This window comes from Salmo trutta, chromosome 3, assembly GCF_901001165.1.
Source record: "Salmo trutta chromosome 3, fSalTru1.1, whole genome shotgun sequence".
Lineage (NCBI taxonomy): Eukaryota > Metazoa > Chordata > Actinopteri > Salmoniformes > Salmonidae > Salmo > Salmo trutta.
In genome coordinates this window covers 60,419,735-60,441,262 of record NC_042959.1, presented here as the reverse complement: position 1 = coordinate 60,441,262, position 21,528 = coordinate 60,419,735, and the positions used below count along the sequence as shown (strand labels likewise).

The 21,528-nt window shown below is 45.3% G+C and overlaps 1 protein-coding gene across 3 annotated transcripts in view; it reads left to right on the top strand.

Moving 5' to 3' along the window:
• The window catches only part of LOC115181910 (t-SNARE domain-containing protein 1), a 167,445-nt gene that overhangs the window by 8,051 nt on the left and 137,866 nt on the right, over positions 1-21,528 (top strand). For 2 of the 3 annotated variants that reach the window (XM_029743604.1, XM_029743612.1), the window contains exon 2: positions 3,297-3,351. The exons of the other annotated variant lie outside the window; for it this stretch is intronic. In XM_029743604.1, the coding sequence (XP_029599464.1) occupies positions 3,320-3,351 (32 nt within the window). In that variant the 5' untranslated portion in view covers positions 3,297-3,319. The remainder of the gene's footprint in view (positions 1-3,296; positions 3,352-21,528) is intronic. 3 annotated transcript variants of the gene reach the window in all.

Sequence of the window (21,528 nt, the reverse complement as noted above, 5' to 3'; positions counted from 1 at the left end):
CTTTCCCTCCTCTCTCCCCTTTCCCTCCCTCTCTCTCCCGACTCTCTCCCTCTTCCCTGCTCTCCCTCTTCCCTCCCCCTCTCTCCATCTTACCTGACTCTCTCCCTCTTTCCCTCCGACACTCTCCCTCTTCCTGAGCTCTCTCCTCTTCCCTCCCTCTCTCCACTCTCTCCTCCCTATCCCTCTTCCCTCCCTCCCCTCTTCACTCTTATCCCCTCCTCTCCTCTTCATTTCCCTGACTCTCTCCCTCTTTCCCTCCCTCTCTCCCTCTTTCCCCTCCCTCTCTCCCTCTTTCCCTCCCTCTCTCCCTCTTTCCCTCCCTCTCTCCCTCTTTCCCTCCCTGACTCTCTCCCTCTTTCCCTCCCTCTCTCCCTCTTTCCCTCCCTCTCTCCCTCTTTCCCTGACTCTCTCCCTCTTTCCCTCCCTCTCTCCCTCTTTCCCTCCCTCTCTCCCTCTTTCCCTCCTCTCTCCCCTCTTTCCCTGACTCTCTCCCTCTTTCCCCTCCCTCTCTCCCTCTTTCCCTCCCTCTCTCCCTCTTTCCCTGACTCTCTCCAATGTGATGAGCTTGTCAGTCAGCTGAATGCTTGCTTTGCTCTATTTGGTATTTTTCCTTCCTGACATCTCTCCTCCTCTATGGAGAGAGAGAAAGAGAGAGAGGGAGAAATAGAGAGAAAGAGAGAGGCAGATAGAGAAGGAAAGAGACAGACAGATAGAGACAGATAAAGAGACAGACAGATAGAGACAGAAAGAGAGAGACAGATAGAGACGAGAGAGAAGGGTAGATAGAGACAAAGAGACAAAGAGAGAGACAGACAGAGACAGTATGAGAAGTAGAGAGACAGATAGAGAGAGGAAATGGGAGAGAGAGAGAGAGAGAAGCAGGTGCGGGCAACAGACTGAGGGATTCACAACATCATAAACGAGTGTCAGACAGTGTGACCCCAGCTCAAGAGGTCAGGGCTATGGAAACAAGATCTGGACAAACGCTCCGTGTGTAGAGAAGCTAATGGAATTCCTCTAGGTCATATTAAAGCTCTCTCACTCAGAGATAACACACTAGGCAGAAACACCAACTCACACACATGTACACAGTGCACACAGAGACAGGTGTGCACACTCAAGTTCGCACACTCTCACACACACACACGCACGCACACACGCACACACACACACACACACACACACACACACACACACACACACAATGACACAAACCCTGTATGATCCCTCAAACTCACATTTTTCTTCTTTACTATAAACGCCTGAACTACTAATGATATCTCCATTCTAAAGAGCATTGACACACTTGTGGTACTGAGGTAGAAGACAGGGTATTTATCTCCTTCCTCTGTGTGTGTATGTGTGTGTGTGTGTGTGTGTGTGGGGTGGATTTGTGTGGGTTTGTGTGTGTGCTTGTGTGTCTGTGTGTGTGGTGGGTTTGTGTGTGTGCTTGTGTGTCTGTGTGTGTATGTGTGTGGGGTGGGTTTGTGTGGGGTGGGTTTGTGTGTGTGTGTGTGTGTGTGTGTGTGTGTGTGTGTGTGTGTGTGTGTGTGTGTGTGTGTGTGTGTGTGTGTGTGTGTGTGTGTGTGTGTGTGTGTGTGTGTGTGTGTGTGGACATGAGCTTTAGCTCGACAAGCTTCCCGGGCCTTCCCAGCTGAGAGCATGTTTGATCCCCTGTGTTAATAAGTGTGTTTCCCCTTCTATACTCCGATCTACTTCCTTTCATTTCACAGCTCTTCTACTAATCTCAGTGCTAGATTTGTTCTTCTCCTACCTGTGGTCTTTGATTATTGCTGAAGGCCTAAAACGCCATAGACTGGGAGGATTAGCTTCCCTGAGTGTTTATCCACAACGCCTCAGCGTTTGATGTTGTCTTCCTAATGAGGCTACCAGGAAAAGGCAGAGCACTCAAATGTTACTTTGCTTTAATGTATAATGGACATCTTTGAAGTTGTTATAATGGGTTTTAGATTCGTTCAGGGCAGGCACGTCCAGTTCTGAATTCATTCATAGGGTCAGAAGAGGGTCAAATGGTGAGGATGCTGGGTGGCCTTTAACTTTCTTACATGCATTTAAGAGCTATTGGATATTGAATAGATGCCTTGAATTTAAAATAAGGCAACCCCCCCAGCACAAACAAACACACACCCACACACACAGAAATATGCTTAAGGAGATGACACACATCCTATGTTGCCTCCTGTTTGTGAGTTGTTACTCCTCCTCTCCCTGTGGAGAAGGTGTGTAGAAGGTGAATGTGTGTGTGTGTTCAGCTTGAGCACTCATCCATTCAGGCAAGGTGAAGTCGCCTGGGGAGCATCGGACTGTGCCCTGCATTATTCACTATACAGTTGTCTAAACTGCTCAAAGATTAATGCTCAGAGATCCTTTGTGAGACCCAAACAAAAAATAAGTTACAAGAGATAAAGAATTGTAGTTGGAAAATTGGAATGAGGCCAAACTGAGCACAGAACAGGAGGGGTGAGCCTTTCTGTTTGACTTTATATAGCTGGTCAGCTCCGTCCGAGATGTGTCTTGCATCCCATACGATGCCTCGGCTCAAACGGATCCCAGAAAACACTCTAATAGTCACCAGGTACCAGATGGTTTCCCTCCCTGACCAACTAGACACGGATCAACAGAGGGCCACACGCACAGGCAGGTTGGAGAGGGCACAACCTGACACACAGGCTTTCCAGCCCCACGCACCAATCAAACGCTCCGCAGCTGCTCCCAAATGACTAATCAGATATGAGTCACTAACAGATCCCTTCCATAGGACCTGGCTATCAGACAGGGTTGAGAGGATTGCATGCTGTTATAAGTAGAAATATCCAAGTAGTGGTCATACATCATGACAGGATTGTATTTCATTAGGGAAATGTCATGTCAGGATTGTGATCATGAACAGATTTCATTATGTTCCACTCGTATAAAAAAAGGTGCTATCTAGAATCTAAAAGGGTTCTTCAGCTGTCTCCATAGGAGAACATTTTGAAGCACCCTTTTTGGTTCAAGGTAGAACCCCTTTGGTTCCAGCTAGAACCCTTTTGAGTTCCTTGTAGAACCCTTTACACAGAGGGTTCTACATGGAACACAAAATGGTTATTTCTACCTGGAACCAAAATGGGTTCTCCTATGGGGACAGACGAAAAGCCCTTCTGGAGCCCTTCTGTCTTCGAGTGTAAGGCTAGCTGAACTATTTATTTCTCCAAGGTTCACAATAAATGAATGTATACAATACATTACAAATTCCCCTCACATGTTTTCTTTTCGCTGTGTTTCCCTGCATATAGGGCTCTGCTATATGGATTGAGAGATGAAACCTGTCCAACTCTCTGAGCTGTCTGAGTGAGTTGAGGTTTTATACTATTGATCCTGGCTACAGTATATTTTTTCCACCTCCAGAAACTTTTCAAAGTGTTTCTGTAATTGCTGCTGTCATCAGGTTCCTGTGCCAGGGCCCACATCCATTACATCAGCAATTCATTACATTATGACATTATGATCATAAATCAGGTGGGAATAAAATATTGTTATTTACATCCTTTTGTAGATACAGGTTCCTGACTCGACTGTAATATGCCAACTCTATGAAAAGATGTAGAATGCAGAGTCTGGGTTTCATGTGTGTGTCGTTGATGAAATTCTTGCACGGTATGTGAGTGTGTGTGTGTGTGTGTGTGTGTGTGTGTGTGTGTGTGTGTGTGTGTGTGTGTGTGTGTGTGTCTGAGTCAATGTGATGAAAGGCCTTGGATGTGTGTGATAATATGGTTTGCCATATTCGTTCCTATTGTGTTTCTGTCTATAACTCAACTTTTCACACATCCATTTGTCTCATGTCTGAGTCCTATCGCCCATAGGAACGTCTGTTGATGGTTTATCACACAATTGTGATGTTGTAAAAATACACAAATGTGTAGAAATCCCTGGCTCTCTTCATAACGTGCAGGAGTGACAGGAAATCCATATCAGTCTTATGCAATTATGTCCATGCTGATTGGGTGAAAATACTTTATATTGCTTCAAGGCCATGGAGGAGCTGAGCTAGGTCTACACTGCCACCTGGCAACCCGGACACCTGGCAACCCGGTCCCAGTTGCTCTCTCTTCCCCCTTCTCTGCTCACTACTGTCCCCTAGAGCCCCAGTACACACAGGCAGCACAAGAGTGTACACAGGCATGCACGTGCACGCACACCCCCAAAGACAAACACACATAATTAAAACTTTCTTCACAAATACCTATATGAACATAACAACCTTGTGAAATACTGTCCCCCTCATATTATACAAAATAACAAAATGCACTTTGTGTTGCATCCATGTTGTCATCGAGTGCATAAGGCCTCTGTCCTTTATGCTGCCTGTTCCATCACGATAAGCACATATGAATTACTCATAATTGTTTCTGTTCTAAGATCCTTTCCTAGAATTTGTTGATAAGAGCTAAATTAATCATGAGAAATTGATGAAGCTCTAATTGATGTTCCGAACACTAACTTATAGCAGTGGACATTGGAAGAACATGGACAGTGTATTTTGAGGATTGTTTACCAAGCTTTGTAAAATATTTGTTTATTTTCCCAATAGCATTGCACTAAGCTATATCCTGGGAAACCATAAACACTTTTCTATGAAAATTCTCTCCTAGCAGTACCATTAAACTCTTGACTGAATGGAAAGTGAAGGCCTCAGGGCTGTTGTGATGGTATGGTGTGGGTTGGTTGGGTGGACAGGATGTACTGTAGATACTCAACAGAGCTGATTTCTCTCATAGTAGGAGAGAAATGAAGGAGTACCCTGATTGACACACACGTCCTCCAGGGGCAGGCAGGCAGCTCTCTCTGTTGGTCAAGGACCACAACGCCAGCTCCAGGCTTGATACAGCACAGCTCAGGCTGGAATCACACCAAATTATGAAATAAACTTGGCTGCATGAAACCGTACTCTATATATATATATGTGTGTATGTGTTCATATATATATATATATATATGAACACATACACACATAAACACACATGCATGCATGCTAGCTCACACATTCACACGCACGCGCGTGCGCACTTGTAGCTTGTGCAGTGTGTCTGTATGTGTCTCTATTCAAAACTGATCTCTTTTCAGCTCTGTATTTCAATTAACGTTGTGAAATAATCATTAAAACACCATAACAGCAAAGCATCTGAAGCCCATTCATTCAGGATCATTATTTAGAAAATGCCATTAATGATGGTAATGAATCAAGGATCACAAACAGCAGCAGACACACTCACTAGTATTTATTACACATGAATAGAGGAGAAGTGACATTTATATAAACACGATGTCAGTTTTACTACGTTATAATGGAGATGTGAGTGGAGGAAAAGCTCATGCTGCCACCCACCACACCCACCACACCCACACACACACACACACACACACACACACACACACACACACACACGTAGACACACATAGACACAAACTCTCTCGTTCTTTCTCCTCAGCCTCAGCTTCCTCCCTTATTCATTATCCTCTAAATACCCTCTAAATGCTTTCTCCATCACAGTAATCCCACATGCTCTGTAGATGTGTAGAGGTACTCTCCCCTCACCTGAGCAGTGGACAGGGCTTCTGTGTGCAGAACAAGTTGTATGATGGAGAGGTGAGGTTCGTTGGCTCTCTGCAGGTGGGAGTGCTCCCCTCTGCCTGTCTGAACCTGACAGGTGTCTGCAGGCTAAATATAGCCATTTGGCTTGTTAGCTCCACACTCGACATATCGATCCCAAATCCCATGTACCTACCTGTCACTGTGTGTGTGTGTGTGTGTCTGTGTGTGTCTGTCTGTGTGTGTGTGTGTGTGTCTCTGTCTGTCTGTCTGTCTGTCTGTCTGTCTGTCTGTCTGTCTGTCTGTCTGTCTGTCTGTCTGTCTGTCTGTGTGTGTGTGTCTGTAACTGTCTTCCCAGCATCACCGACACTCTAGGAAATGTGGGAGCTCTTGACCAATGATTCACATTCTGTTCAACAATGCCAGAATGATGTAGAAAACATATTGATTTGTACAAACTATACAATGCGACTTGGATCTGTCTTGGATTATAAGGGAAAACATCTAATTTCCTGTTCACAAGTGAGTTCTATTTTAGTGATACAGTTTTCTTCCTCTGGTCTGGACTGTGCCAGATCTATGGGACATGGCTGGGTCTGGTCTGGTCTGTTCTAATTCACTCCAGTCTGGTCCAGTCTGGTCTGGTCTGGTCTGTTCTAATTCACTCCAGTCTGGTCCAGTCTGGTCTGGTTTGGTCTGGTCTGTTCTAATTCACTCCAGTCTGGTCCAGTCTGGTCTGGTCTGGTCTGGTCTGGTCTGGTCTGTTCTAATTCACTCCAGTCTGGTCCAGTCTGGTCTGGTCTGGTCTGTTCTAATTCACTCCAGTCTGGTCCAGTCTGGTCTGGTCTGGTCTGGTCTGTTCTAATTCACTCCAGTCTGGTCCAGTCTGGTCTGGTCTGTTCTAATTCACTCCAGTCTGGTCCAGTCTGGTCTGGTCTGGTCTGGTCTGTTCTAATTCACTCCAGTCTGGTCTGGTCTGGTCTGGTCTGTTCTAATTCACTCCAGTCTGGTCCAGTCTGGTCTGGTCTGGTCTGGTCTGTTCTAATTCACTCCAGTCTGGTCTGGTCTGTTCTAATTCACTCCAGTCTGGTCCAGTCTTGTCTGGTCTGGTCTGGTCTGTTCTAATTCACTCCAGTCTGGTCTGGTCTGTTCTAATTCACTCCAGTCTGGTCTGGTCTGGTCTGTTCTAATTCACTCCAGTCTGGTCCAGTCTGGACTGGTTTGGTCTGGTTTGTTTTTCTTCTGGCCTGTTCTGGTCCAGTCTGGTTCGGTCTGGATTAGTCTGGTTTGGTCTGGTCTGGTTTGTTTTTATATTTATTTATTATATTTGTATGCCTTATTTACTTTGAAGAACTATTAAAATAGTGATTTGTCAGACAGCATAGCCAGCAGCTCTATAGAGATGATGACTTGGAATTAAATAAAGTCTGTAGCTCAGTTGGTAGAGCATGGTGTTTGCAACGCCAGGGTTGTGGGTTCGATTCCCACGGGGGGCCAGCCCAGAAGAAAAAAAAATGTATGAAATGAAATGTTTGAAATGTATGCATTCACTACTGTAAGTCGCTCTGGATAAGAGCGTCTGCTAAATGACTAAAATGTTTTTTGTCTGGTTTGTTTCTGTTCTGGCCTGTTCTGGTCCAGTCTGGTCTGGTTTGTTTCTGGTCTGGTTTGTTCTAATCTGCTCCAGTTTGGTCCAGTCTGGCCTGGTCTAGTCTCTGCCGTTATGGTTATATCCCAGGGACATGGAGGATAACGAGGAGATGACTCCATTACCGACCGCTTCCCTCTGAAGGTCTCCTTCAGCCACAGAACGCCCAGAACATACCACCTGGACGGGAGCAGGCAGCAGCAAATCGATATGCAAAACATAGGAATACCGGGCAAGACGAATGGACTTCGAACAGGGAAGTGAAGTGGGAAATTGATTTTTAAGTCACCCTGCATAGCATTTGCAAATGGCATTTAGAATAAGAAAGACTTGGGGAGAGAGAGGAAAGGACGCTCATTCAGTCACTAAAGCAGTGTGCTGCCAAAGAGCTCTGGGTCTGTGGTAATTATGTTCATTAAAGAACATTTAAGTCTCAACACGGAGTGGAGGCCTCCGTTAGACACACACCTCAACCATGACAGACCTCGTCAGATTAACTGAAGGTCATGTGTGTAGAGTGATGATACCGAATCACATAGCCAATATGTTGATAAGAAATTACCCACCATGCTAGTAATCAATTGCATCATTGGCGAATACCTTAGTATCTAATCAGTTTACTCTGAAAACACAATAGGGTTGGTACTGGGACAAAACTGAAAAGAGAGGCTAAACTGTGCCATAAAGCTGGAAATAATTTGTTTAAGCTCAACCGAACCGTAAGGCTAATGGTGTTTTCTTTCTGTCTAATAATAATAAAAAAGATTTACAGTGCTGAAGTTTTTATCATCTTTCGTGAAGCTGCAGTAAATGACTGACTATGACTAGATGAGGATATAGAGTCGGAATCGGTAGATTTAGATGTCCACTTGACTCCAGGAGACAGCAAAGTAATGGAGACGATGGAGGGGTGAGAGGCTGATGACAGATAAATGTTCAGTGTTCTGAGAAGTTTGAGGTAATGTATTTCTTTTCTTCTTAAGGATAACCCCTTTAGTTAGTCTCATCAGTGATGGAGCCACCTCCATTCTGCTCTTTCCCTGCTGCTGTAATTAATTCAATCAATATTTATGTTCCATTTCCAGCAGGCAATTAATCTCCTTTCTCGCTTCTTACTCCAGTCCCAACGTTTTCACAGCAAATTGATTTCAAAGATTACCTAATTGCATCACCGATATGGAATGCTGAGTACAAGATCGAGGGAGGCGAATTCTGGCAAAGTGTGAAAAATGAATTGTGAAAGATCCCGACGTTGCCCCAAATACCTCAGATGGCCACTAGCTCTACCTTTAGGAGTGGTATTGAAGTGAGAGGGAATATGAACCTGTATTCACAGAATCTCAGAGTAGGAGTGCTGATCTAGGATCAGGTCCCCCCTGTCCATATAATAAGCACTTGCTCTGAGACTCTTTTTGAATACGGGCCATGAAGCTTTTGTTTTCCTTAAATGCCTATGAATAGGAACCTCAAATAGAGATTGGTGTGATGATAGCAGCAATGGTCTCGGTGGTAGCTACTGCTGTCTGCAACCTTAGCTCTATACAATGGGAATCCAAAGTGATTTGACTGGCTAATAGATGTTGTTTGTTGTGCCCACAAGGAGAGGCAGCTACTGTAGCAGTGCTCATACATTTGACTGATTACTGAAACAACATGGAGGCAAGAATCATTCCATAAAGATTTGTTTTCTGGCTTAGCGATTTGCTCATTCGTCCTTAATAGCATCAGCAGAGATGAGAGAGAGAAAAAAGAAAATAAACAGAGGCTTTTATATCTCATCAATCAACACCAGGTAGTGAGGGTAAAGTATGGCAATGTTGTTTTAGAAACAGGTCTAAGTTTTTGGTAAGAAACTTTTCAAATTCTTTTTTGATGTAGACTGGATGCACACACGGTGCGGGACTGAATTGATTGTGCATTGAAAAGCTGGCAGCTCCAGCTCTCTCAGATGCAGAGAAACTCAAATGAATAAAGCTGGATGGAGTACACAGTGCTCACGCTGTTCACATTTGCGATTCCTGCTGAAAGCGGTCTGCAATTGTCTTAATCACATGTTCCGTCATGCTTCTGAGGGTGTGTGTGTGTATGTGTGTGTGTTTACATGCACATGTGTGTGTGTCTGTGTGTGTGTGTATGCGTGTGTGTGTTTACTTGATCTTTACATCTCACTGTGAAGTGAAACATTCTCTCATATGTTCAGTCGTCTACACAGTATGCCAAGATACATTGTTTCATGATGTTCTTTGTAATTTTGGTAAATAGAGGAAGATGAGAAAGCCTCTATAGATGCTAGCTGTTTGACAGCCGCTGAGATTTCCCTATAATTGTTTGTCTGTAGGCTAAAGGGTGGAGTAGTGCCCTGAAGGAAGTTTTATTTGACTCTTCTTGTGTGAATTTGGAATCCTTTGTTTGTTGAAGGTCAGGAGGAATGACAAAAAATAGTCTGCAGTGGAGAGGAAGAAACAAAGGATGAGGAGAAAGAGAGAGAGAGAGAGAGAGAGAGAGAGAGAGAGAGAGAGAGAGAGAGAGAGAGAAAGAAAGGAGGAAGAACAGAGCTCACATTTAAGTTATTTATTATTAGCAGCTTTTTCAAGAATGAAAGATTCATAAAGTTTTCATTTTCTTTCGCTTAACAGAAGTTGTAAATGAAGAAGAATGTATTAAAAATTTTACGATGACAAACTTCTTTGTTTAACACAGTTCAACTTTTCAAAACCCTTGGTTGGTACACATTCACCCACACACAGGCGTGCACACACTCTCACAAACACACACACACACACACATCCACCGCACACACACTCATTGCCTGCTAAGAGAAAACCAGACATACTCTCACCTAGGCTGACCTCTCTCATGTCACCTCATTGCTCTGGCAGCATCTTCCATCCTCTCTCCCTTTCCTTCTGGACATAATCCATTATCTGACGCCTACAGAAACAATATACCAGGAAGAAACTGTTCTCCGCTCGCTGCCAGGGGGCTTCACTCCCCTCCTCGCTATCTCCAGCAGGGTCAGTCGGAGCCAGCCCCAGCCAACCCCCTTGCATCGCAGGCAGAAACGCTTAAGTCTACAGATCATGTAAATCAGTAGGCCAGCCCGGGCCACCTCTGGCACCCTGCACCCATCACAATGGGCCTCCCTCTTTCGCATCTTCCCTCTCTTCTCTCTTTTTATTCCTTTTAATTAATGTCATCTAATTCCCTCCCCTACCATTTCTTAATTGTGTCAGCATTCTTTTAGAAAATCACAATGTATTATGGCTGCCACCAGTGGGAACATTTGACCCCTCGGCTGATTGAAAAATTAAAACCTGAGGGAAAAAAGAGCTGGCCCCGAGGGAAGAAAGTATCCAACAGCAGTTTTTGAAGTAGTCCTCGATGAAAGTATGAGATTGAGGTAAGATGGCAGTTTAAATGAGTACTTTTATACTGCTACATGAGATGTTAAGTGTTAGGGGCTGACCATATAAAGTTGGGGTTCTGGGAGGGTAGGCACTGTAAGGTGCCAGGGCTGCAAGGTAAATACAAGCCATTGGCGGGGTAAGGGAGAATCTCGCAGTTTAAGTTTAGCTATACACAGTTTTCATTGTAGGGCAATTGCTTTAGCTTTTGGTCTGTGTGAAGGCTACTATTTCTGCCATATATACTTAGATGGTTGAATATACTATGTTGACCTACTGTCAGCTGTGAAGGTAAGACCCAGATGCAGACAACGTCAAATGAACAATGGTTTAATAATTCAAAAGGGGCAGGCAAGGGTCAATAAACCAGAGGTGGGGCAACGGTACCGGACGGCAGGCAGGCTCAGGGTCAGGATAGGCAGAGGTCAATAAACCAGAGGTGGGGCAACGGTACCGGACGGCAGGCAGGCTCAGGGTCAGGATAGGCAGAGGTCAATAAACCAGAGGTGGGGCAACGGTACCGGACGGCAGGCAGGCTCAGGGTCAGGATAGGCAGAGGTCAATAATCCAGAGGTGGGGCAACGGTACCGGACGGCAGGCAGGCTCAGGGTCAGGATAGGCAGAGGTCAATAATCCAGAGGTGGGGCAACGGTACCGGACGGCAGGCAGGCTCAGGGTCAGGATAGGCAGAGGTCAATAATCCAGAGGTGGGGCAAAGGTACAGGTCAGCAGGCAGGCTCAGGGGCAGGCAGAGTGGTCAGGCAGGTGTGCTCAGAGTAAGGACAGGCAAGGGTCAAAACCAGGAGGGCGAGAAAAAGAGAGACTGGGAAAAGCAGGAGCTGAGACACAAAAACGCTGGTTGACTTGATAAACAAGACGAACTGGCAACAGACAAACAGAGAACACAGGTATAAACACACAGGGAATAATGGGGAAGATGGGGACAGCTGGAGGGGGTGGAGACAATCACAAAGACAGGTGAAACAGATCAGGGTGTGACACCTACAGAACATGCAACTGGCAATTGAAGTAAGCCATACGCAGTCTCCATTGGTCTCTATAGGTTTTAATTATTTCAGCCAAATAGACTTGCGCCATTTTGATGGTTGAATGAGTATATCTCTTACTACAATATATGACTTAATGATACCTGTGTGTGTCTGTGTTCAACTGCACCACAGCCACTTTCTACTCCCCATGGTTATTATTATATGAAGGAGATAATGTTGCAGCAGGTCCATTGAATTGTATTACCTTTGTTCCATGCTGCACTACAGTACAATCAGTCTGGTGACACTGCTGATGTTTTGTAGGTAATGGAGTGGGAGGAGCCACACAGATTCACCAGCACTTACTCTGATTCACACTGTAATGCAAGCTCTTTCTGAGTCGGCTGATTGGTACTCCTAATCGCTGTTATGCGTTGTCATTTATTTTTCTTTTGGTCCGGCGCGCCTCAGGAACTGCAGTTTTCAATGTAGCTCGGTACTATATATGTGTGAGAGTGTGTGTGTGTGTGTGTGTGTGTGTGTGTGTGTGTGTGTGTGTGTGTGTGTGTGTGTGTGTGTGTGTGTGTGTGTGTGTGTGTGTGTGTGTGTGTGTGAGTGATTACTTAAGGTCCTGTTTGTATGAGTAGCTTAATAGCACTGAGGTACATCACTACAGCCTCTCCAACAGTGTTAAATCTGCAACATGTAATATCTGCTACAAAACCTGGTCACAGGTTCTTTACTGTTAGAGAACACAAAACACATGTAAATTCAAAGTGATAAGATACACTATATATACAAAAGTATGTGGACACCCCTTCAAATGAGTGGATTAGACTATTTTAGCCACACCGTTGCTGACAGGTGTATAAAATTAAGTACACAGCCATGCAATCTCTATAGACAAACATTGGCACTAGAATGGCTCCTACTGAAGAGCTCACTGACTTTCAACGTGTCACTGTCATAGAATGCCACCTTTCCAACAAGTCATTTCGTCAATTTTTTCCCTGCTAGAGCTGCCCTGGTCAACTATAAGTGCTGTTATTGTTAAGTGGAAACCAGTGGAATCTGCTGAAGGGAGGACGGCTCATAATAATGTGTTTGATGTATTTGATGCCATTCCACCAATTCCGTTTCAGCCATTACCACAAGCCCATCTAGGAGCAACAACAGCTCAGCTGTGAAGTGGTAGGCCACACAAGCTCACAGAAAAGGGACCGCCGAGTGCTGAAGCACGTAACACGTAAAAATTGTCTCTCCCCGATTGCAACAGTCACAACCGAGTTCCAAATTCCCTCTGGAAGCAACATCAGCACAATAATTGTTCGTCGGGAGCTTCATGAAATGGATTTCCATGGCCGAGCAGCCACACATAAGCCTAAAATCACCATGCGCAATGCCAAGTGTTGGCTGGAGTGATGTAAAGCTCGCCACCATTGGACTCTGGTGAAGTGGAAACACGTTCTCTGGAGTGATGAATCACTCTTCACCATCTGGCAGTCCGACAGATTAATCTAGGTTTGGCGGATGCCAGGAAAACGCTACCTGCCCAAATGCATAGTGCCAACTGTAAGGTTTGTTGGAGGAGGAATATTGGTCTGGGGCTGTTTTTCATGGTTTGGGCTAGGCCCATTTGTTCCAATGAAGGGAAATCTTAATGCTACAGCATACAATGACATTCTAGACGATTCTGTGCTTCCAACTTTGTGGCAATAATTTGGGGAAGGCCCTTCCCTGTTTCAACATGACAATGCCCCCGTGCACAAAGCGAGGTTCATACAAAATGGTTTGTTGAGATCGGTGTGGAAGAACTTGACTGGCCTGCACAGAGCCCTGACCTCAACTCCATCAAACACCTTTGGGATTAATTGGAACGCCGACTGCGAGCCAGGCCTAATTGCCCAACAATTGCCCAAATTTTCTTATGGCTGAATGGAAACCACCGCAGCAATGGAAAGCCTTCCCAGAAGAGTGGGGGCTGTTATATCAGCAAAGGAGGGGACCAACTCCATATTAATGCCCATGATTTTGGAATGAGATGTTCGACGAGCAGGTGTCCACGTATTTTTGGTAATGTAGTGTACTTGAGATGTGGACAACACTTCAGATTGTGCTTGCAATTAAAAGTGTGCTTGAAGGTCATTAGGTTCTTTGTGTAGTCTGGTGTAGTGTTATCACGATACCAGAATTTTGACTTTGACACCGATACCAGGTTTAGTATCACAATACTCGATACCATCACGATACTCAATACCAAAACAATATCATAACACAAGAAAGGAAGGAATATTAGCCAAGTCACAAGACTTGATCCAGTCAGAAACTCAGCTACTGCTCTAGTCAATCCTTGGGCTTCTTTTGAGTTCAATAGCATTACATTTTCATGTTTTTTACAGTGAGGGAAAAAAGTATTTGATCCCCTGCTGATTTTGTAAGTTTGCCCACTGACAAAGAAATGATCAGTCTATAATTTTAATGGTAGGTTTATTTGAACAGTGAGAGACAGAATAACAACAAAAAAATCCAGAAAAACGCATGTCAAAAATGTTATAAATTGATTTGCATTTTAATGAGGGAAATAAGTATTTGACCCCTCTCAATCAGAAAGATTTCTGGCTCCCAGGTGTCTTTTATACAGGTAACGAGCTGAGATTAGGAGCACACTCTTAAAGGGAGTGCTCCTAATCTCAGTTTGTTACCTGTATAAAAGACACCTGTCCACAGAAGCAATCAATCAATCAGATTCCAAACTCTCCACCCTGGCCAAGACCAAAGAGCTCTCCAAGGATGTCAGGAACAAGATTGTAGACCTACACGCAAGGTCCCCCTGCTCAAGAAAGCACATATACATGCCCGTCTGAAGTTTGCCAATGAACATCTGAACGATTCAGAGGACAACTGGGTGAAAGTGTTGTGGTCAGATGAGACCAAAATGGAGCTCTTTGGCATCAACTCAACTCGCCGTGTTTGGAGGAGGAGGAATGCTGCCTATGACCCCAAGAACACCATCCCCACCGTCAAACATGGAGGTGGAAACATTATGCTTTGGGGGTATTTTTCTGCTAAGGGGACAGGACAACTTCACCTCATCAAAGGGACGATGGACGGGGCCATGTACCGTCAAATCTTGGGTGAGAACCTCTTTCCCTCAGCCAGGGCATTGAAAATGGGTCATGGATGGGTATTCCAGCATGACAATGACCCAAAACACATGGCCAAGGCAACAAAGGAGTGGCTCAAAAAGAAGCACATTAAGGTCCTGGAGTGGCCTAGCCAGTCTCCAGACCTTAATCCCATAGAAATTCTGTGGAGGGAGCTGAAGGTTCGAGTTGCCAAATGTCAGCCTCGAAACCTTAATGACTTGGAGAAGATCTTCAAAGAGGGTGGGACAAAATCCCTCCTGAGATGTGTGCAAACCTGGTGGCCAACTACAACAAACGTTTGACCTCTGTGATTGCCAACAAGGGTTTTGCCACCAAGTACTAAGTCATGTTTTGCAGAGGGGTCAAATACTTATTTCCCTCATTAAAATGCAAATCATGTTATAACATTTTTGACGTGTTTTTCTGGATTTTTTGCTGTTATTCTGTCTCTCACTGTTCAAATAAACCTTCCATTAAAATTATAGACTGATAATTTCTTTGTCAGCGGCAAAAAGTACAAAATCAGCAGGAGATCAAATACTTTTTTCCCTCACTGTACATCAACATTTTTCAGAGACAGCCATGTAACGTTATGCATAAATGAATAAATTGTTCAATCATACAATCAATTTGACTTTGTTTTTACCAATCTAGTTACATAACAACATAATGTTAATAATTTATTTAAAAGGTAAATCTCCGTTGATTAACTGGGTAAATCAAGAATGTGTAGTATAGGCCTACCCACAATGCAGGTGAATGGGGCTCATTTTATTGTACTGATCAACAACATTTGCATAGAAGAAGCTTCTTTTATAAAATTGTGAGCTGTCTTTTTAACCAGTAATGACATAATTCACAAGGCTGGGGGGTATGGCAACTGCTTGGTCAGATGCCAAACAGTTGCCATACCAAGCAGTGATGCTTCCAGTCAAGATGCTCTCAATTGTGCAGCTGTAGAACTTTTTGAGGATCTGAGAGCCCATGCCAAATCTTGTAAGCCTTCTGATGGGGAAGAGGCATTGCAAAACCATCTTCATAACTGTGTTGGTGTGTGACACATGATAGATCCTTAGTGATGTGGACACCTCTGAACTTGAAGCTCTCGACCGTTCCAATACAGCCCGTCGATGTGAATGGGGGCGTGCTCGACCTTCCGTCTCTTGTAGTCCATGATCAGCTCCTTTGTCTTGCTGACGTTAGGGGAGAAATTGTTATCCTGGCACCACACTGCCAGGTCTCTGACCTTCAATTATAGGCAGTCTCATCGTTGTTGGTGATCAGGCCTACCACCATGGTGTTGTCAGAAAAGTTAATGATGGTGTTGGAGTTATGTGCGGCCACGCAGTCGTGGGTGAACAGGGAGTACAGGAGGGGACTAAGCATACACCCCTGAGGGGCCCCCGTGTTGAGGATCAGCATGGCGGATGTGTTGTTGTCTATCCTCACCACCTGTGGGTGGCCCATCAGGAAGTCCAGGATCCAGTTGCAGAGGGAGGTGTTCAGTCCCAGGGTCCTTAGATAAGTGATGAGCTTGGAGGGCACTATGGTGTTGAATACTGAGCTGTAGTCAATGAACTGCATTCTCACATAGGTGCCCAGGTGGGAGAGGGCAGTGTGGAGTTTGCGTCATCTGTGGATCTGTTGTGGCAGTATGCAAATTGAAGTGGATCCAGGGTGTCTGGGATGATGATGTTGATGTGAGCCATGACCAGCCTTTCAAATCATTTCTTGGCTACAGATGTGAGTGCTGTGGGGCGATAGTCATTTAGAAAGGTTACTTTGGTGTTCTTGGGCAAGGGACTATGGTGGTCTGCTTGAAACATGTATGTATTACAGACTCGGTCAGGGAGAGGTTGAACATTTCAGTAAAGACACTTGCCAGCTGGTCAGTGCATGCTTTGAGTAAGCATCCTGGTAATCTGTCTGGCCCTGAGGCCTTATGAATGTTAACCTGTTTGAAGGTTTTACTCACGTTGGCTATGAAGAGCGTGATCACACAGCCATCCAGAACAGCTAGTGCTCTCATGCATGGTTCAGTGTTGCTTGCCTCGAAGCGAGCTCAGAGGGTATTTAGCTCGTCTGGTAGGCTCGCGTCACTGGCCAGCTCGCGGCTGGGTTTCCCTTTGTAATCTTTATAGGTTTGCAAGCCCTGACACATCCAATGTCTAACTGTTTAACTAGGTTGAAGATACAGTAATAATTCCATGTGGAAGCTATTGAAAATTAAGAAATTCATGAGACCAGAAGCCGTTGCTGGATTCTGCAGGATTAGCATTGAAAACGTGACCAGTGGTCGGGAAATCCAGTAATGTGGCTGTATATTATTTTTAAATGTTTAAATGAATAGAATGGCAGTAAAGCACTTATGCTATATGTTTGCTGAGTTGTTGGCTGAAATTCACTTGATTGTGTTTATTTTCACTTTGATGGCAAACTTTCTGTGCTGCTACCATTCACTCGCAGTTATTCTGAATGCTGAAGCTGGTCCCTTGTAATAGTGGCACAAAGAAATATGGGATATTAGAATCCTCTTGTCTTAACCTATATATTTTAAACCTAACTACAGTGGCTTGCGAAAGTATTCACCTCTCTTGGCATTTTTCTTATTTTGTTGCCTTACAACCTAGAATTAAAATGGATTTTGGGGGGGTTTATCATTTGATTTACACAACATGCCTACCACTTTGAAGATGCAAAATAAAATAAAAATGTGAAACAAACAAGAAATAAGACAAAAAAAATATGAAAACTTGAGCGTGCATAACTATTCACCCCCCAAAGTCAATACTTCGTAGATTACCTTTTGTAGCAATTACAGCTGCAACGTCTCTTTGGGTATGTCTCTATAAGCTTGGCACATCTAGCCACTGGGATTTTTGCCCATACTTCAAGGCAAAAGTACTCCAGCTCCTTCAAGTTGGATGGGTTCCGCTGGTGTACAGCAATCTTTAAGTCATACCACAGATTCTCAATTGGATTGAGGTCTGGGCTTTGACTAGGCCATTCCAAGACATTTAAATGTTTCCCTGAGTGTTGTTTAGCAGTATGCTTAGGGTCATTGTCCTGCTGGAAGGTGAACCTACGTCCCAGTCTCAAATCTCTGTAAGACGGAAACAGGTTTCCCTCAAGAATTTCCCTGTATTTAGCACCATCCATCATTCCTTCGATTCTGACCAGTTTCCCAGTCCCTGCCGATGAAAAACATCCCCACAGCATGATGCTGCCACCACAATGCTTCACTGTGGGGAGGTTGTTCTCGGGGGGATTAGAGGTGTTGGGTTTGCGCCAGACATGGCGTTTTCCTTGATGGCCAAAAAGCTCAATTTTAGTCTCATCTGACCAGAGTACCTTCTTTCATATGTTTGGGGAGTCTCCCACATGCCTATTGGCATACACCAAACATGTTTGCTTATTTTTTTATTGAAGCAATGGCTTTTTTTCTGGCCACTCTTCCGTAAAGCCCAGTGTTTCAGTATGATATATTGGATAAAGTAATAAAGACAGACACCAATGTCTAGTTCAATAGCCTTGTTCATGCATTGTACAAATCCCTACACGCGGAGTCCCGGGGAACAGTCCGGCTAGTCGATTACCTATCAACTAGACTCCGTAACATCATCCTTTTCAATAGAAAGTGCAAACATAACAGCATAACATTAAATTCTTAACAATCAAGTCATAACAATTAAAAAAGCATGACATTTTCTTTTTACTTCAGTTGTCATCTTCCTTTCTTTTTTAAATTATTTTTAAAATTTTTAATTTTTATAAACAGGAGGACAAGTTAACACAGTCTCTTGCTTACAGAGTAAGCCTGTCCGGTGGCTTGCACAGCCGACCCACCTGTGAGTAAGTATGGGCTCTGACAGGGGTAGGATTAGGGCCACGAGCTGGAGAGCTTGGTGGGGTAGAAGCTCATGTCTCAATTCTGCGCCTCTTACCCTTAGGCCTGGACTATGATCCAGCTCATCTAGGTGAGTGTATGGCGTGTTCTGGTTTGTCTGCTCTGCTACGCGCAGATCCACCCGATTGCGACGATAGAGGGAGCCACCAACATCCACCAGGTAAGAGCGTGGTGCAACTCTCTGTAGGCACGTGCCCAGCCTCCAAAGTCCTGTGTGGTCTCCCGGCAGCGGTTTCATCCTTATCGTTTCACCCACCTCCAGCTCTGGTAGGTCTCGAGCAGTCCGGTCGTAGAAGCACTTAGCGAGCTGCTTTCTGCGACGCAGTTTGTCCGTGACGCCAACCATGACGCAGGGCTCAAGTAGCTTGTTAGCTACGGGGATGGTAGTCTTCAGACGTCTGGACAGAAGGCGTTGTGCTGGGCTGCTGTCCATGTTTTCGATGGGTGTGTTGCTCCACTGTAAGATCGCTTTCCATGGGTCGTTGCTGTCGCGAGCGGCCCTGCTTAACAGGTTTTTTGCAATCTTGACAGCTGACTCTGCCTTGCCATTTACTTTTGGGTGTCTTGGAGAGGAGATCACGTGGTTAAACTCCCATTCTGAGGCGAAACGCTTGAACTGTGCAGTGAATTGTGGGCCATTGTCCGTGATTACCTTGTCAGGCTGACCTTGCCTGGCAAACTGCGCCTTGCAGCGCTTTATGACCGTCTCTGCAGACAAGTCAGGGAGCAGTTCAATTTCCCAAAAGTCAGAGTAGTGATCAACAATGAGAAGATAGTCCTTTTGTCTGTGGCTAAATAAGTCCATGCTGTCGATTTGCCAGGCCCTTGTGGGCAGTTCGTGTGACATCATGGTTTCCTTTTGCTGTTCATGAGCGTACTCGTTGCACGTGGTACAGTTGCTGACAAAGTCTTTCATTTCTGCTTGCATGTTTGGCCAGTATAATGTTTCACGAGCCTGGCGGTAGCATGCGTCACCTCCAACGTGACTGGAGTGTATGCGGGTAAGCATCTCTGGACGTAGTGATTTGGGAATAATGACCTTCTGACCTCTGAACAAGACGCCATTTTGCACGCTGATCTCATCTCGAAAGGTCCAGTATTCTCTCACTGTGAAAGGTGTCTCCTCTTTCAGGTATGGCCAACCTGCGAGAGCCATGGACTTCAGTGATTGTAGGTGTTCGTCCTTGTCAGTGTGTTGCCTGATCTGGGCTAGGCGGTGATCTGTGACGTTTAAGTAGTCTGCCTGATTGATCTGTTGAACGTCTTCTTGTTCCTGCTGTAACGAACAGATGGCCTGCCGCTGATAGGCAGTGCCTCTGCCTGTACATTGTGCCGTTGCCCTGCTCAGTGTGTCGCTGATGTAAATCTCTGGTCCTGGCTTGTAAATGACCTTCAGGCTGTAGTTTTGCAGAGTCAGGAGCATGCTTTGAAGCCTCTTGGGCGCGTTGAGGAGAGGTTTACTGAATATGGCAATGAGTGGTTTGTGGTCAGTTTCAGTGGTGACCAGCTCTCGACCATATAAGTAGTGATGGAATCGCTGGCAGGAGAAGAAGATGCTGAGGCACTCTTTCTCAATTTGTGCATAGTTCTGTTCGGTGGGGGTGAGCGCTCTCGAGGCAAACACAACGGGTTGGCCTTCCTGCATAAGGCAGCATCCAAGTCCCCTTTGGCTGGAGTCACTCTGGATTGTGACAGGCTTCGTGACATCGTAGTAGCGCAACACTGGCATGGATGAAGCCAGAGATTTCATCTCCTGCACCGCGGCCTCGTGCTTGGGTAGCCAGTGCCATGGTGTGTCTTTGTCCAGCAACCGGCGCAGAGGCTCACAGACTGCTGATAGGTGTTGCATGAACTTTTGCAAAACCGATGAGACGCTGTACTCCTTTTGCATCAGATGGGTTTGGCATGTCGACGATCGCTCGGACCTTGTCTGGGTCCGGCTTCAGGCCTTTTGCCGAGAGAATGTGGCCATGGAAGTGGACGTCTTTCACCTTGAACTGTAGGTTCTTCAGGCCAAGACGAAGCTTAACTGATCGACAGTGCTCCTTCAGTGCCAGGAGCTTCACATCGTGGTCGCGTTCTGCTTCTTCGTCTGTGTCACCACAGCCTACGATCAGGACATCATCGGCGATGGGTTCAATGCCCTTGAGCCCAGCCAGTAACTCATGCTGCTTGCGTTGGTATACCTCAGGTGCCACTGAGACACCAAACGGGAGCTTGAGCCAGCGTTTCCGACCCCAGGGGGTCCAGAAGGTAGTCATGAAGCTGCTTTCTTCGTCCAGCTTGCATTGAAGGAATGCATCTCGGGCATCCACCAAGGTGAAAATCCTGGCCTTGGGAAGCTTGTAGAGGACATCCTCTAATGTCGGCATGATGTAGTGGGATCGTTTCAGTGCTTGGTTCAGATGCTTTGGGTCGATGCAGACCCTCAGCTTCTCTGGTTTTTTCACTATGACCATATTGCTGATCCAGTCAGTTGGTTCAGTCACAGATGTCATGTGGCCATCGGCCTCATTCTTGTCCAGCTGGGCCTTCACAGCCACTTTCATTGCAATGGGCACATTGCGAGGAGCACACTGGACTGGAGTGATGCTCTCATCCACTTCAAAGTGTACCTCCCCAGGCACTGATTCAACGGGCATGTTGAATACATCGTCATATCTGCTGAGTAGTTGTTCTTTGGACAGGGGTCCATGCTGGACATGATCCACAACGTGCAGGTCATTTGGTACAGTGAACTGCATCAGTCCCAGGCGTTCGCATGTAGAGCCTGAGAGGAGAGGATGTTGACTGGTTTTCACAATCTCAAACTCCAGCTTGTGTTTGCATCCCCGAATAACACAT